The sequence below is a fragment of the Giraffa tippelskirchi genome, chromosome 6, assembly GCF_054371585.1.
Source record: "Giraffa tippelskirchi isolate mGirTip1 chromosome 6, T2T-mGirTip1v1.2.pri, whole genome shotgun sequence".
Lineage (NCBI taxonomy): Eukaryota > Metazoa > Chordata > Mammalia > Artiodactyla > Giraffidae > Giraffa > Giraffa tippelskirchi.
In genome coordinates this window covers 135,750,619-135,767,879 of record NC_137280.1, presented here as the reverse complement: position 1 = coordinate 135,767,879, position 17,261 = coordinate 135,750,619, and the positions used below count along the sequence as shown (strand labels likewise).

The following is a 17,261-nucleotide window of genomic DNA, read 5'->3' as shown; positions in this document are numbered from 1 at the left end:
GATACCTAAAGTTGATAAAGGCAGGTGGTATTTCAAAGATGAGTAGACTGAGACAGAGAAAAATAAAATGAAAGACAAGTTGACTACAGAGAAATTTTGAGTGACAATTCAATAAATAGTCAGGAAGGATTTATTCACTCCCTTCCTGTCTGTTGGGTCTGGCCAAATACTCAAGCAGAAGATGCCCCAGACCCTGGTCATGTTGGGGCTCTGCCATCTGAGACGCTGAGATGAGATCTTAACCTTTCAGTTGATCCTCAATGTCATCAGCTGTACATGGAGATGCTAAGATCAAATGAATTGGAAGTGCCAAGTATACCATAAGTGTTATTTGTGTGAAAGTGATCATCATATTCTTCTCAACCCATAATTTCCAATTCTCAGAGCTCAATGAATTCTCACTCACAGTTCCAAAGAGTCATACAAACATTTCTATTATAAACCAGAGCAGCTCCTCAGAGGGACTCTGGAAATCTCTATCACTTGGGATAGTCAATAAAATAGTGTGGGCTTTAGAGACCAACTGACTATTGACTATAAGTGGGGCTGCCACTCATAAGCTTATATGACCTCTGCTAAATTTCAGAAAATGCAAGAATCAGTTTTCCCATCTAAAAGATGGAGTAATGCTGTCACCATCATAGGATTGTTGAGAAGATTAAATACAGTAATATATGTGAAGCGCCCAGCACCTAGTAAGTACTCAGTGAATAGTAGCTATTACTCTCATTAGCTAATAACACATCCTTCTGTTTTTATCATATTACTATTAATATTTCTCCTCAATATTCATACTCCCAGAACTTTGCCACATCAAATGACCATTCCCTGATGATCAATACAGGCTTTTTTCCCCAAAACTTTTTGTCTAGAATCCCTGAGCTGCATTCTCTACAAAGACATACTTTTCCAGTGGGATTTATCTGATTAAAAAGGAAACTGCATTGAAGGTAATGAGAGCTATTTGCTCTCCTGTCCAACTCGTGGGTTGCATGCTAATTACACAGGGCCTGCTAAGAGCTTTGACTCAAGCAGAGTAACCCCCATAGGCCTGTTCAGCACTCAAGCCTCTGAAGAATAGACTCCCACCCGAATTCCTAACATTGTGACTCACCTAGGGGGTTACTTGAAGCTAACAGGCTTAAGCCAAGAATTCTTGCTGGAACCAGACCACTGGATGACACTGAAAATCAGAGGCACAGGAAAACTTCCTTAAGTGAGATACACAGGGACAGTCAGGGCAAAGTGAGACGGTGGTTGTGGAATTATAATTAGTGACCTGGGGCGGGGGGAATGAAAGGCATAGGTTTGACTAAGGACATTGATCTCAGTCATTCTGTAGAATGGTGATACATACTCCTGAAAGGAAAAGGGGTGGCTTCTCCTCTTATTTTCCTGCCTTGGGTTTTCCCAGAGGACATCAGGTATTTTCCCCCAGAGACTGATTAACAATATCAGGGCCAGAATTCAGGGCTTTTTGACTCCAGTCAAATCACATCACTGATGCTAAGTACCTGAACAGCTAAATTCCGCTTCCTCTGAAGTATCAGGTGTATACAAGGCATTTAACAAATACCTATTGAGCTCTGACCGGGTGCCAGGCTTTGTACTTCATGAAAACCATATGGAAGAAGCTTGCCAAAGCCATGTTTCTGGGGTCTTGTCTACATAACACATGACTGTCCCAATTTGGGGAAAAGGAAGGTTGGCGACATGAAGGTTGAGCTTGAACCAGAAAACACCAAGGACTGCCATGATTCTGGTCCTGCAACAAGCACATGAGGTAAGAAGAAGGGAGGTGAGAAGAAAAAAAACATTGGCATGGTTTAAGCAAATGCAGTGCGGTATGCCAGAGTTAGACAGTCAAGCCACAAGCTCCTTAAGCCTTAATTTTCTTACTTTAAAATTGAGGCAGACATCCCTACCTCTCAGGTTGTTTAAAGGATAAATTGTGATAAAACATTTAATGTTAGGAGATATTTGACCACCAAACAAGAAAAACTAAAATGAAGCTTTCTGAAAATGAAATGAGATGCTGTGAGAGGCAGACATCCATTTTAGGTGACCACACTTGATTATCTACAGGAAACTCTACCATTTGGTTTGAGGACTCTACCGACTGGGTTTGAGGACCTAGGATGTTCTAGGAGGACAAGGACTGGCGTAAAGCAAGTGAGGGCAGAAAGCTTAAGGAGGCGCTCACTTTCAGGGCTCTGCAAGGGCAGGGTTGGTACCTACACAGCCCCCGGAGTAAGCGCCTATTTGAATTTTGCCAGGCACTTCATTCTTCTCACCCTACTTCATGAGGATACTTAAATAAAAGCAACAGAAGAATTAATGGAGAGAAAGCTATCTAGAAGAACAGACTGGAAATAATGATAAGGAATGTGAGATATCCCTAGAGAATCAGACTCCCCTAAGGGTAGGGGAAGAACCAGATGGAATCTCAAGGTTCCTTTCAGCTCCAAGGATCCAAGGTTTGGTTTTGTTTTTTTTTTAATCTTTGGCTGCACCCCCGAAGCACATGGGACCTTAGTTTCTTGACCAGTGATCGAACCCCAATCCCTTGCATTGGAAGGCAGAGTCTCAACCACTAGACCACTGGGTATGTCCCCAAGATTTCATCTCACTGCAGACGAGAACCATGTTCAAATACTTACGCTTCTTATGCAGATAATGGTTCCTTATAAGAGGCAGATCTAGCCGTAGAAGGTAAGACAGGAAAGGCGAGGGAGTCTTGTTCCATAAGACCTGGAGAAGTGAGCTTAGGGCATGCCTGCACCATTCTGCTCCCTAAGGGGCGCTTAGCAGATCATGAAGTGAAACTAATAAAATGTCAGGCACTCTGGGCCAACCTAAGCCCCTTACTGCAATCAAATAAAATCAGAATTGCACAGCTGGCCAAAGCAAGCCAGCTGTTGACCTGAGGGTGCAACCCAGGCAAAGCTCACAGTGACCAGCAAGGACCATAACTGCGCAACAACCCCCAAGCCCCTGGTGTCAGAGTCACAGACAGGAAACTAGTTTAGCCCACAAGGTCAGAGAGTGCCATCCTTACTCAGCCCCAACCCTTCCTAGGACCTAGGATACCCACCCCTCACACCATCCCTCCATTCCTTTGTAAGGACAGCCCCACAGGCATAAGAAAGCTTTCTCCCTAAAAATATACAACACGGACATCGACAAATGTCAGGTCTTCCCAAATGTGTACAGAGGCAAAAGTTTATAAAACTCAGAAAAATTCTGATTTTTGTCTCCATCTACCCCCAAATACTGCCTTCCTCTTCTGAACCACCAGAGCACTCCAATTATGCTCCCTAGGCTGAGGGCAACCTCTTATAGTTGTTTATATGTACCTACTCTAGTCTATCTGCTGAACTATAAACAATAAGAGGGCAAAAGCTATTCATCGACAAATGATCATTGGGAATTCCCTGGCAGTCCAGTAGTTAGGACTCTGTGCTTTCATGGCTGAGGGCTGGATTCAATCCCTGATCAGGGAACTAAAATCCCACAAGCTGTGCGGTGTGGACAAGATAAAAAAAAAAAAGAAAAGAAAAGATCATTGATTGCTACTACCTGTCAGGCACTGTAGACAGACACAAACTCGGTCCACACAGAAGGCTTCTTCTGTAGACAGCGACATATTTATCCGCCTCTCCTCCACAATGCCTTATTCATGTAGTAGGTGCTTAATAAATTAGAAGGATCAGAGGACTGTAGAGCAAGAGGACCCATAGAAATCAGGCAAGCCCCCACTCAACAATCTAGTCCCTTGACAGAGACTGATAATCCACCCTGCTCCCCTTCCCTGCTGGGTCAGGATCCAGACCCATCTTCCAAGCAGCTACTCAAAGCGAAGTGTTTACCATGCCTGATCTAATCCAAAACTTCCATTTCCCAGATGAAGAAACGGGACCATCTGAGAAAAAGAATTAGACCAAGAGAAATTTAGACACAGAGCCAAAACTATATCTCAGTTTCCCAGCCCCACTTTCATGTTCTCCCTCTATTCCACAATGACTTTTATAATTGTGTATGAAGTAGTGGGAAAAAGTGGAAACAGCGTCAGATTTCATTTTCTTGGACCCCAAAATCAATGCAGATGGTGACTGCAGCCACAAAATAAAAAGACGCTTGTTTCTTGGAAGAATAGCTATGACAAACCTAGACAGTGTATTGAAAAGTGGAGACATCACTTTGTTGACAAAGGTCCATATAGTCAAAACTATGGTTTTTCCAGTAGTCATGTATGGGTGTGAGAGTTGGACTATAAAGAAGGTTGAGTGCCAAAGAATTGAGGCTTTCGAACTGTGGAGATGGAGAAGACTCTTGAGAGTCCCTTTGACGGCAAGGAGATCAAACTAGTCAATCCTAAAGGAAATCAACCCTGAACATTCACTGGAAGGATGAAGCTGAAGCTCCAATACTTTGGCCACCTGATGTGAAGAGCTGACTCATTGGAAAAGACCCTGGTGCTGGGAAAGATTGAGAGGTCAAGAGGAGAAGGGGGTGACAGAGGATGAGATGGTTGGATGGTATCACTGACTCGACGGACATGAGTTTGAGCAAGCTCTGGGAGACAGTGAAAAACAGGGAAGTCTGGCATGCTGCAATTCATGAGGTTGTGAAGAGTCGGGCACGACTTAGTGACTGAACAAAAACAACAACATGAAGTAAACGCTCGTGGAAACAGACAGACCTTCTGTCAACATCTGACTAGTTGACTTGGTACTTTCTACAAGGAATAAACACCAGTTCATTAGATTACCTCCCTGCCAAGGCAAAGGGGATGTCCTGGCCCAAGTCAGAGGACACATCTGCCTAGAAACCAAGTTGGACACCCACCCTTTGGAGGGGTCTTATGGAGAGTGCATTTCCCAAGCTTGGCCAGGCTACAATTCAACTTAACCAGACAACAGCTGAGAAATCCAGATGGATTATTTGTACTATCAAGGCATTGAGGAGGGACAATCTTCCTTAACTTCCAGACCCACCACAAGGACACAGAACAGGGGGTGCAATCCTGGCTACTCCCAACCTTGAAGTGTTCCATTCTCAATTCTTCATCCTTTCTCTTTTTCTGTGTCCCTCCCACTCTCTCTCCCTCTCTCTCTCCTTCATTCCCCTCTTCACTCCCACACGTGCTTAACTTTTCTTTAATTCTCCAAGTCCTCTCTCACCTCTGGACTTTACACATGCTGTTCCTTTTACCCAAAACACTCTCCTTCTCTGTTTCTTCCAGATCAATTCCATACCCAACCTTCATGTTTTACTGTAAAAAACACTATCTCCACAAAGCCTCTTGGAAACCACCTCCTCCCACCAGGTGCAGTTGGGTACCCATCCTCTGTGCTCACTGACTTCCTCAGTTATAGCACGAGCCATGCCTAGACACCTCCACTTTCCTCTACCTCTCTCTCTCCCACCCCTGCTTCTCTTCTTACTCTGTGCCTCCAACTTCCTCCTCCAGCTCCCTGCATCCCTCCCTTGGCTGTCCTCAGCCTCTGCATCACTCTTCTGCCCCTCATTTTGTCCTTCCTCCCTTTTCCCCCATCCCTGACCTCCTGACTTTCCCACCCATGGTGAACTCAGGACATGGAATATGTTGGGGTCAAGATGGAGGGACCCCCCCACTGCTACCCCCACCCGCCACGGTCCTTGGGCATGTGGTACCATGAAGGGTCTAATTGAAACAGTTTCTCCCCAGGCTAACTGCCAAGCCCAGGTCATTTGAAATTCAGATTGACAACTGCACATTGATTACCTATTTCCAACTGATGCTGCAACTAGAGAATGAGAATCTGAGCATTGATCTGGCCTGGCTTCCAACAAATCCCTGAGAAATGAGCTGTTCCACTTAAGAAAAATGAGGAGACTAGATGGGAAGGCAGCAAGACAAACACACTCATACTCCCCAGAGGGGTCCAGATAAATTCAGGTCCCAAGACCTGATGTGTAAAGAAGAAAAAAAAAAAAAGAGGGAATATTATAGATTACTAAAATGATGGTTTAGAACCAGAAAGACTCTTAGAGATTATTCTAATCCCCTCATTTTATAGCTTGGGAAACTGAAAGCTCAAAAGGGAAGTGATCCATCAAAGGTCACAAAGCCCCCTCTTCACTCTGTCACCCTCCCTCCAATTCCACTGTAGACAGACTCCTGGACTTTTGCTTAATCTCTGTCACTAGGAGTCAAAACTGAGGTCCTTTAAGTACCAAAATCTCCTAGTGTGACAGATGCCCTGACTAAGAGGCACTAGACAGTTCAAGGCTCTGTCCAGTCAGTGCAGCCATCGCCATAAGCCTTCTCAATGAGGGACAGAACCCTTGGTCCCAGGAGACCTTATGGGCATTCTGAAAAGGACTGTTAATCAAATCTGTCTAAATCAAGTCTGATTCACCACATTGCATCTCAGTAATCCCTGAAACAATCTGCATCATTTCCAAATACGTTCATAGGGTCAGCAAATCCTAACAATCAAGTGTTTCATTTCTCGGACTCATTCCCAGCCTCTGCGTCCAGTCTCTCACTGTCTATAAGCAAAGGCTTAACCTCACTAGAGGCAGTGGCTTCAAATATGCATGAAGGGCCCCTGGATGCCTATTTTCTCCGCATAGAGGCGCAAAGCACAGATTTACTTGAGGGGGCCCTAGAAATAATTCTGTGCAAAATGTGCTGTCTAAATATAGCTAGAAATGTACAATGATCATCAAGTGGAAAGGCATGGCTATTTGACATTCAAATGGAGGATTTATCAGAAAAAGAATTAGGGAAACTTTGGACGAGGGCAGTAAGGGATGGGAGACGATTTTAGGCGGTTCAACACATAATAATAATGTAGAATCATCATTTCAGTCATTTGCATTATCCCAGGAAGAAAGTCTCCATTGGGAGTTACTGTGTCTCTAACACCTTTCCAGTGCTCGCTGATCTTTTGGAACTAAGGGCAGGCCTCAGGCTTGGGATGTCAGCCAGCAACAGAATTTAACTAGGATTTTAAACTCTTCTCTTTCTGTTTTGTTTTCATTGCTATGGTTATCCTCTATTACAGCAAGTAATACTGGTTTTTCACTTGTGAAGAGTGAAATATAAAGTTACTTTGTTTTAAAGAAGTGAGATAATTCAAGGAGAACTTTTTTCCCCTAAATAACAAATATTTAAAACATATCACCTCCATATCCATTTTTAAATAAATAGAAATAATTCAACATCTGATATCACTGTGACCCAAACTGTATGAATTTTCAAGATGATTAGAAATATACACAGAAAACAAGATAAGGCCTTTAAAACGTACATGTCAATGCAATGAAAACTTTTAAGTGACTAATAATAGAAGTGATTAAAAAAAAAAAAAACTCGGAAAAAATTGTCAGTGTTCCAAGAAACCATGATACACGGGAGGGGCTAGACTAGAGAATCTCAAAATTTCCAAGAATTCTACTGTGAGTCACCTGACAAAACAGAGGATCTTTTGCTAAGTCACAACTACTTCTTCCCCAGTTTCAAGTGTGGTAAATTCAGAGTGTGCACAGGGATCACCAGGGGTCATGCACAGGTTTTGATTTTCTTGGCTGTAACAATACAACAGAGCTTCAAAACAAGTAGTAATACTACCTACTATCATGATTTATATTCTTTGTAGTTTACAAAAGTTTTTCCTATACATTGTAGCATTTGAAAGAAGCAGGGCTTGAAAATGTGAGTTCTAATCTTTTCCCTCATTCAAGTGCCGTGTGATGTGAGGTCAGTTATTCTCTCAGAGTCTCAATTCCCACCAGTTCAGTTCACCATTCAAGGACTGTTGATGAGTCAATGGCCAGGTGACCAGACTATAAGTGCCTCGCTGCAGACGTGTGAGCTAGGATAATCAGAAGATGCTGCAGCTTGGGGAGGATCAGATATTAAATGGCATACTTTGCTAATAGCAAATGGTAGGGAATAATTTGGGGCGAATTCGTTTTCTCACTGTACTGCCTAATGGGATTCAGGCTTATGAAATAGGCCCGAGGGCAAGAGAAGTCTTAGGCTATAGTAACTGCTAGGAAAGAGGACCACATTCCCAAACCTTATTGTCTGAGGGGAGGGGCTGAGAGAGAATAGGAGCTTATGAAAGCTTCATAACTGCCACTCCTGGAGTGGTTCGAGAAGTGAATCATAGAAGCAACAAAGTCATAAATCACCGGTTACGTGCCCGTGGTCCCCTTTGTCACACCAGAGTCGCACAGAAGCCATGGGTCTGGTGCTGAATGGAGAAGAGACTGGGACTGTGGTAAAGTATGGCCACGGAAGGCACCTGGCAGGACTTCCCAGTCACGCGGGGGCTACAGCGCAGCTGAGAGCAGCAGTGAGACCAGGAAAAACTCCAGACTGACTCTCAACTGCCACACACACACACACACACACACACGGTAGTGGAAAAGCAAGACAGTAGACTCAGTGCCTGCTATGAACTAAGAACAGTCTTTGACATTTTTTACCTGTGCTACCTCAGTGACTCCTTGTGCAAAACTTCTTTTGATGCATCAGGCAACTGAAGTTCAGAGAAGTTAGGTAATGTTCCCATGGTCACATAGCCAGTAAATGACTAAGACAGGATTGATTCCAAATCATCTGCTCTTGTTACTCTTTATGAACTATTCTATATTACATGTGACAGTACATTTCAGTAACACACACATGCAATATATACACCACACATATACAGCCACAAAGGCATTTGACATTTTCACACACTGTATGCCATGTCTACATACATGCCATATGTACACACAAAAATGCCCATACTAAATATCACTCTGAACAACACACTTTGACAGGAACACAGGTCTTCATATTTTTGCATATCCAAACCTATGTAACACAGTTCAGTTCAGTTCAGTCACCCAGTCGTGACTGACTCTTTGCGACCCCATGGACTGCAGCATGCCAGGCCTCCCTGTCCATCACCAACTCCCGGAGTTTACTCAAACTCATGTCCATTGAGTTGGTGATGCCATCCAACCCTCTCATCTTCTGTCATCCCCTTCTCCTCCCTCCTTCAATCTTTCCCAGCATCAGGGTCTTTTGCAGTGAGTCAGTTCTTTGCATCAGGTGGCCCAAGTATTGGAGTTTCAGTTTCAACATCAGTCCTTCCAATGAATATTCAGGACTGATTTCCTTTAGGATGAACTGGTTAGATCTCCTTGCAGTCCAAGGGATTCTCAAGAGTCTTCTCCAACACCCAACAACACAGTTCAAAAACATCAATTCTTTGCCGCTCAGCCTTCTTTATAGTCTTTATAGTTCCATACACGAGTAGTGGAAAAACCATAGCCTTGACTAGATGGAACTTTGTTGACAAAGTAATGTCTCTGCTTTTAAATATGCTGTCAAGGTTGGTCATAACTTTTCTTCCAAGGAGTAAGCGTCTTTTAATTTCATGGCTGCAGTCACCATCTGCAGTGATTTTGGAGCCCAAGAAAATAAAGTCTGTCATCATTTCCACTGTTTCCCCATCTATTTGCCATGAAGTGATGGGACCAGATGCCATGATCTTACTTTTCTGAATGTTGAGCTTTAAGCCAACTTTTTAACTCTCCTCTTTTACTTTCATCAAGAGGCTCTTTAGTTGTTCTTTGCTTTCTGTCATAAGGGTGGTGTCATCTGCATATCCGAGGTTATTGATATTTCTCCCAGCAATCTTGATTCCAGCTTGTGCTTCATCCAGCCCAGCGTTTCTCTGTACAGCATTTCTATGTAACACAATCCTCTCTATATCCATAAATGCCCTCATACACACCCTAGTCCCCACGCATCCACCCACATCCATCCATTTATACACAAAACATGCATACTCATCACACCTAGAAACCTACCCACAACACACAAGCTCACAAACATCCATACTCACACTTGTAAAAACAGTATAATGCATTGTCCCTCATTCTGTCCATCAAAACGAGCCTTTTACAGCCTAGATGTCCATCAATAGATGAATGGATAAAGGAGCTGTGGTACATATATACAATGGAATACTACTCAGCCATAAAAAGGAAAGCATTTGAATTCGTTCTAATGAGGTAGACGAACCTAGAGCCTATTAAACAGAGAGAAGTAAGTCGGAAAGAGAACTATAAATATTGTATACTGACCCATATATACAGAATCTAAAGAGATGGCACTGATGAATTTATTTTCAGGGCAGCAATGGAGAAACAGATATAGAGAACAGACTTATGGACATGAGGAAGGAGAGGAGGGAGAAGGGGAGATGTATGGAGAGAGTAACATAGAAATTTACAATACCATTTATAAAATAGATAGCCAGTGTAATTTGCTGTGTGACTCAGGGAACTCAAATAGGGACTCTGTGACAGGCTGAACGGTGGGATGGGGAGGGAGATGGGAGAGAGGTCTGGGAGGGAGGAGACATGGGTGTACCTATGGCTTATTCTTGTTGATGTATGACAGAAAACCATAAAATTCTGTAAAGCAATTATTCTTCAATTAAGAAAATTTTTAAAAAGAGCCCTTTAGGATATGAATATGGAATCTTCAGATTACTAAGCATGAATGCAACCATCCTAGAAAATCTTCTGAACCTTCAAAGGAATAACTGATTCTTTTCACTATTTTTCATTAGTGAGTATAATAGTCTACTTATTTTAAAATTGCTAATCCATACATGAATATTTCTGAATACTTCCTATTAACCAAGATATTTGATTAATTAAAATATTATTTCATTTATTCAGCAATTATTGAGCACCAAGTATGTGTGAGACACACCATGGTAGACACAGTAGATTAAAGAAACAAACAATAAAGGCAACCCACCACACTTGCTGGCCTCGGAACACAAACACAAGGAACTTCCAACAAGATAGCACAGTCATGACACCTGCATGACTGGAAAGGCCCCAGTGAGCGAAGGGACATGGGAGGAGAGGGGACACAGAGACAAGACAGTGCTGAAGCATCTGGTCCTAGAGAATGGGAAGATGTCGGTGCCACCAGGGAAACTTTGGGAAGGAAGTTTGGGAAGGAAGCTGCAGCATCTGATTCAGAATGAACTTGAGGCATGGCAGGACACCCTGATGGACATGCGCCCCAGGTGTTTGCAAATGAAGAAAGGGGGCCTATGGGAAAGGACAGGGTGGAGACAGAGATATGAGGGCCATCCATTAGAGGGGATCACTTAGACAGTGACAACTCTGACATCAGAAAAGGAGCCACGGCAAAGAACACAAGAGGCAGCGCAAATCCTTGGAGAACACCACGTCCTATTTGGCCGGGTGACAGAAGCTCTCATTTTATGCGACACACACGTGCATCTCTACACATGCACCTCCTCCAGCATACAAGCCCCACAGCACACGCAGCGGGGCTGCACCAGCTTCCAGCTATCTCCTGGATATAATCGTTTCAGGTCAGGGAAGCTCAGTCACCCAAAGCAGCAGAAATAATTAATCGTCAACCTAGAAACGTGCATGCCTCGAAGAGTATGGCAGGGGGAGGGCCCCTGTTTTAGACCTCAGTCATTCGTACTACGTACTATGGTACAAAGGAAAACCTAAAACTTTGTTGTGAGGGGAGGGTGACAGAAACAATGTGAAGCATCCCCAGTTTGATTTCAAACCCTGCAATTCTGGCTACATCCGGGCAAGTGACCACTGATTTACTCTGGAACCTACATCTCCTTCATTAGCTGTGTCTCAGTTTCTTTAAAGTGTTTTGAAACTTTGAGTGTTTTTGAGAGAGCATTTTTGAAAGTGTTTTGAGAGAGTCCCATAAGTATAGGCATCTAAGCTTGTCAAAGATTCTGAGAAGACCCAAGGTAAAGATGGCTGGTTCCATTTGTGTTCCCAAATGCATTTGACTTGGGCATCTTCTTTAAAAAAATATTAGTAGCTCATTCTGAAGAGAAATTTTGGGGGAAGACTGGACTGTTGTTGTTGTTGTTTAGTCACTCAGTCGTGCCCAACTCTTTTACAGCCCCATGGACTGTAACCCACCAGGCTCCTGTGTCCATGGGATTTCCCAGGCAAGAATACTGGAGTGGGTCGCCATTTCCTCCTCCAGAGGATATTCCCAACCCAGGGATCGAACCCACATCTCCTGCATTGGCAGGAGGATTCTTTACCACTGAGCAGCCAGGGAAGCCCAAAAAGGCTGGCCTACTTGATCTCTAAGATTCTTTCTGGCTGCACTGTTCCATGGACCTCTGAAAGTACAGGCACCCAAAACACAGGGCTGGCCTCGTGTGAAGTTAACCCTTCAGTCTCCTCTCCCAGGGAAACCAGCAGTCAAGGGTGATTGCTCAAAACCTTAGAGATGCAGCCTCAAAAGAATCAGCAGTTTCTTAGCATCAATCAGACACTCTCGGCCGCCTGCCAGGATCCCACGCTGGCTGATACCTGGGCTGGGTAAACAAGGTAGCCTGGGCCTTACCTCATTAAGGACCCATATTTCCTATTTCTCCAATGGTTCTTAGAGCTGGGCTGAGCAAGGCTGGGATCTGATCTCAGCGTGAGAAAAGCCCTCATTAACCATCTGCCTCCTATCTCCTTTCTTAGCCTTGCTGCTTCCAAGGAGGCTGAAGCTGCTCGGTCTGCTTCCAAGCCCATGTCGCCGTCCGATTTCCTGGATAAGCTCATGGGGAGGACCTCTGGATACGACGCCAGGATCAGGCCCAATTTCAAAGGTAGATAAACTTGCCTTTCAGAGCCCCAGGGATCTGCTCTCCGAGATTGTGGCAACAAGCAGCACTGAATTGGATGCATATGGTAAATACCCAGTATGAATTCCATGACTCTTTCCTCTACCCCCAAGGCAGATACTGTTAGTCAATTCAACAAGACCAAACAAAGCCTTGGAGAGTCCAACTCAACAGGATCTCTGGTCGCCTGTGTCAGTATGGGAACTAAACCCACTTGCTAGCTTTACTAATGGACAAGCAATGGACGCAGAATGTAGAGAAATGGGTTCAGGTTTTGCTTCAGGTACAAACTTACCCTCTGAGCTTGGGTAAGCCTCTTTCTTTCTCTGGGTTTCAGTCTCCTGGCCTGGGCAGGGATGGAGCGGGCTATCTCTGTGGTTTTTAAACTGTGCCTCATGGAGTCCTGGGGCTTCATCCCTGTGTCCCAAAAGAGAGAAACAGAGGACAAGATGAGCAAACCACCCCCCTGCTTCTCCCCTAAGCAGCTGTACTTTTATTTGTCTTAGATGAGAAGCTTCTAACTACAGTTCATCCACTGAAAGCTTCCCCTGGAATAACAAATAATTTTGGAACTCTCTCACCTAATAAGAGCCACAATTTCAAGTGCCTAGTAAGATAATAGAGAGTGGTAGAGATATGGAAACACAGTGGTGCAGGCCCCTGGAAAGTAGGCAGCCCCTCCGTCCCCCGAGTCCCTGGTCACCCTACAGGACTGTGGGTCTTGTGCTGCCAGACCATCCCAAAGTTCAAGGAAAGCCACAAATCAAGATTAATGAGAAACTTCCTGGAACCTAACACATGTAAATACAAACAAAACATGTTTGGGAGCCAGCTATGCCCTATGGGTAGCCCATTTATTAACCACAAATGAAGTGATCTGAGAAGCTTCTTCTGGTTCACAGTCCTCTGAGCTCTTATGTCTTACAACAAGAGGGGCAAGTTCCTGTCATCCACTGATGCCTCAGGAGGCTGTAACCATCTCTAACTGCTGGGCAAGTTTCTGCAGGCACAGACTTGAGGACCTCCTTGGAAGACTGTGCACCCTGACCTTCCTCCCAGCACCCCTGAAAAAATCTTATTTCAAAGACCCACAGCCAACCTCCTAATCAATTCTTGATTCCAGACCCCCTTCTTTGCTGTTCCTTTAGGCTCAAGTCCAAGACCAAACAAGAGATGTGACAGCTGCTAACAGCTTCTAGTATCGGCTCCCCCTACCACTGCCCACCCCCCCAAGTCCACTTCTCAGAGTGCTCTGCAAATGGAAAACAGGCTGGGAGGTGCACTGAGGTTTGTTTGGGGGCCCAGTTTCCACCCCTGCTCCCCAGCACCTCACTCCTGAGGCCATTCTCTTCCAGGATTGTTAGCACCACCTTTCTTCCCTCAAAGACAGTGAGTCAGCATGCCAGCCCTTCACCAGAGTCACAGTCTCAAACACCCAGAGGGGCCCAGCAGGTACGGCACACAACTGAAATAGGATTGGGGTAAGCAGAGAGAACCAGAAAGCACAGGCTCCGCTAAGGGCGGCCAGGTCTCAGTTCCTGCCAGGTAGGAATGCAGGGCCTGGGTGGCATGCCTTCCCAGATGAGACTTAAGTCGGGGAGTTTGTGTGAAATCTTTCAAGTTGGCAGCTAAACCATATCATTGAGAAACACCGTGGGCCAAATCAAACACATCAGAGAAAACTGACCACCAGTTTGCATCTGCAGCTTTGCAGTTTTCAGGAATTCCATCCCCCCGGCGCCCCCTCGTGAGCTCCTTCAGAACTCCAGCCTGAGTAGAAGTGCCTTGGTCTTGTCCATCTGCTGAACGTGGGGGCATCCAAGTGTCATGTGCTAGTTATCCTTTGTGCATACCACTGCCCTTGGCACACAGAAGGCCCACAGTAAACCCATCATAAATGAAAGCATGAGCAAATGACCCTAAAAATATGCTAGGCAGAACAATTAAGTGACTTACCCAAGTCATGATGCCAAGACTGGGGACTTTAACCCAGCTAGCTGCTCTGACTCAATTCTGTCTAATGCTAGTCATTTATTTAGTTGCTTACTCCCTGGTTCATTTATTTATTTACTTACTTACATAGCAGTGGACATAACCATTGAATCAGGGCCCTTTCCCTCCCCACCCTGAAAACATTATTCCAAAGACTCAGACCCAAAACATATAGGATGAGACAATCCCTTGGGCCTTTCCCAACCCTGCACTATCTCTATCCCCTATAATCTCCTCTGACTTGGGCTCTAAGCCAAGTGCATCTTCTTGGAACCCCACCCCAGGTAAAGAGGAGCAAGATCTCTACTTTCCCTTGTGGTGAGGGCTGAAACATTGACTGCAGGGTACCTCCTGCTTCTGAGCCCCATGGCCCCTTTCACATGTCCCCAAAGCCCCCCACAAACTACAGAGCTCTTGTAAAGGCCAGGCAGAGTAGGCCCCTATGACCCCAAGACAACAGGAAGGGGCCTGCCTTGTTTGAAGACCCCACAGAGTGATGAATCACTCAACAGTTTCACCTGAAGATATGGGTGCCGGGGAGAGTGGGCTCTGCAGAACAGTGGCAGTGAAAATCGTAACACTGAAGTAGAGAGCTTGACAACTGGATTCTAACCCTCTCACTACTTACCTGATGTCTGTGACCCAGAGTAAATCATTTGACACTTCTGGGCCTCTGTTCCTGCATCTGTGAAATGATCCAGGAGAACCAGGCCCTGCTAGCTTTGATATTCTGTATCTTCGCTAAGACTCTGTGTATCACAATAGCTCCCAGGATCGAGGGCATGGCCCAATGCAAACATACACACAAGACCAAAATTAAACTTTAATATTTAATGAAATATATACATTACACTGCTGCCAAAGGCAGCCAGATTGTAATTTTCTCGAGGAAAATTTAATTTCAGGTTTATTTCAATGAACCACACCTCCCCATGAGGTCCTTTTGGCTGGCGCCCTCTCGCACACATAAATCAGGATCTAATTTATATGGGAGTCACAGCACCAGACACTGGCAGGGCCTGGGTGGGAACTCTGTGCACGTCATTTCAAGGCACAGGCAGTAACTCTTTGGGGCATCTTAATGGTATGAGGCTAAATGAAAAGAAAAACCTGGATCTGAGTCTAAATGAGGGGAAAAAAACCAAACCCTAATGAGCCTTTGTTCTGGTGAAAGTGACCAAGAAGGCAATTTTCTGCTCAGCATAAGGAAAACGTTTTTAGCAGGCAGAGCTATCCAACTATGGAAAGTGCTGCTCGAGACGAAATGAGTTCCCCACTGCTGGAAGTGATCAAGAGCTCAGCCCTGAATGAGTAGCAGTGGTTCCTAAACCCACCTCTGCATGAGGATCACTCAGGCCACTCATTAAACAATACACTCTGGGCTGATCCCTATAGATTTGGGTTCACTGGGCCTGGGGTTGGGCTGAGGAATCTGTAGTTTGACAAGTTCCCCAGGTGATTCTATGGCAGACAACCCCGTCTGCACCTCAGTTTGAGAAACAGTTGGTTAGGTGCTCTTTCAGAAACACTCCAGCCCTGCAATCCCATGCGGTAACCTCGTAATTCAACTGAAGGGCTTCCATAAGGGAATTCCAAACCCTTGGAGCTGAAAATGACTGCCCAGATCAAGATCTACTCTCCCAAGTTGATGGGGAAATTGCATCCCAGAAAAGGCAAGGGGCATGCCTCAGAGAAAAGAGCCAGTGAGATTTGGGGGCTGTGTCTCAAACACAGGGATCCTGGCAAACCCTTGGAAGGAAAGCCTGGATTCTCACAGCAGGATTGAGTCCCTTTCTATACCCCAGGATTTCTGAAAAGAAAAGAATCTTGGTTGAGTTTGGGTGAAATGCTTGGGCTACTTTTTCAAGATGAACAGAGAGGAGTGGGTATAAGAAAACTTGGATTCAAGTCCTGGCTCCACCACTTGCTGGGTACAGAAGTCCAGGTGAGCTACTAAAGTTCTCTGTGCTCTACTGTGAAGCTGGGAATCTCATTGCTAGAGGGACCTAGAAACAATAATTTTGCCCTGCCTAACTCAGGACCTCATGGGGATCAACTAGAAAGTAGAGCTGGAAAAAATTCACAAATGGCAGGTTGCCATCTTCAAGTGAAGGATTATAACCTATTATCCAAGTCTGAACCCCCTTCAAAGTCAGCTCAAGGTCATCATCACCTTCACAAGGGCTTCCCTAATGCTTTGCTCTTCAGAACCTCTCTCACACCTGGACTCTTACTGCTTACATAACTTTTACCCATGGCCTCAAATTCTTTCCTGGTTATTTTATGCTGGCCCTCTTGTCAGCATGAGTGGAAACCTGGTGCTTAAAATCCTGGATTTTGCCACATTATGACCGTGAGCATGTCCCTTCCTTTCTCTGAACCTCTCTCCAAAAGTATAGTCATTAAAACCACTAGCCTCGGAATTAGACCAATTTGAGCTCAGGCTTGACCACTTACTAGCTGTGTGGCCGTGGACAAACAGCCTCTCTGAGCCTGCTTCCACGTCTGTAAAACAACGGGAATAACCGTGTCTTCTCATGGAGCTACCGAGAAGAATGAGATAAC

At 44.8% G+C, this 17,261-nt stretch overlaps 2 protein-coding genes across 4 annotated transcripts in view; one reads left to right on the top strand and one right to left on the bottom strand.

The window, feature by feature from the left end:
- LOC145508724 (uncharacterized) overlaps positions 1 to 17,261 on the bottom strand; it is an 885,448-nt gene that overhangs the window by 806,094 nt on the left and 62,093 nt on the right. For both annotated transcript variants that reach the window (XR_014055558.1, XM_081495989.1), the window contains one exon: positions 13,000 to 13,121. Coding sequence is in view for 1 of the 2 variants with exons in the window: in XM_081495989.1 (XP_081352115.1) it covers positions 13,000 to 13,121 (122 nt within the window). In the remaining variant the exon portion in view is untranslated. The remainder of the gene's footprint in view (positions 1 to 12,999; positions 13,122 to 17,261) is intronic.
- Positions 1 to 17,261, top strand: part of GLRA1 (glycine receptor alpha 1) — a 94,564-nt gene that overhangs the window by 25,060 nt on the left and 52,243 nt on the right. For both annotated transcript variants that reach the window (XM_081495973.1, XM_081495972.1), the window contains exon 2: positions 12,562 to 12,689. In XM_081495973.1, the coding sequence (XP_081352099.1) occupies positions 12,562 to 12,689 (128 nt within the window). The remainder of the gene's footprint in view (positions 1 to 12,561; positions 12,690 to 17,261) is intronic.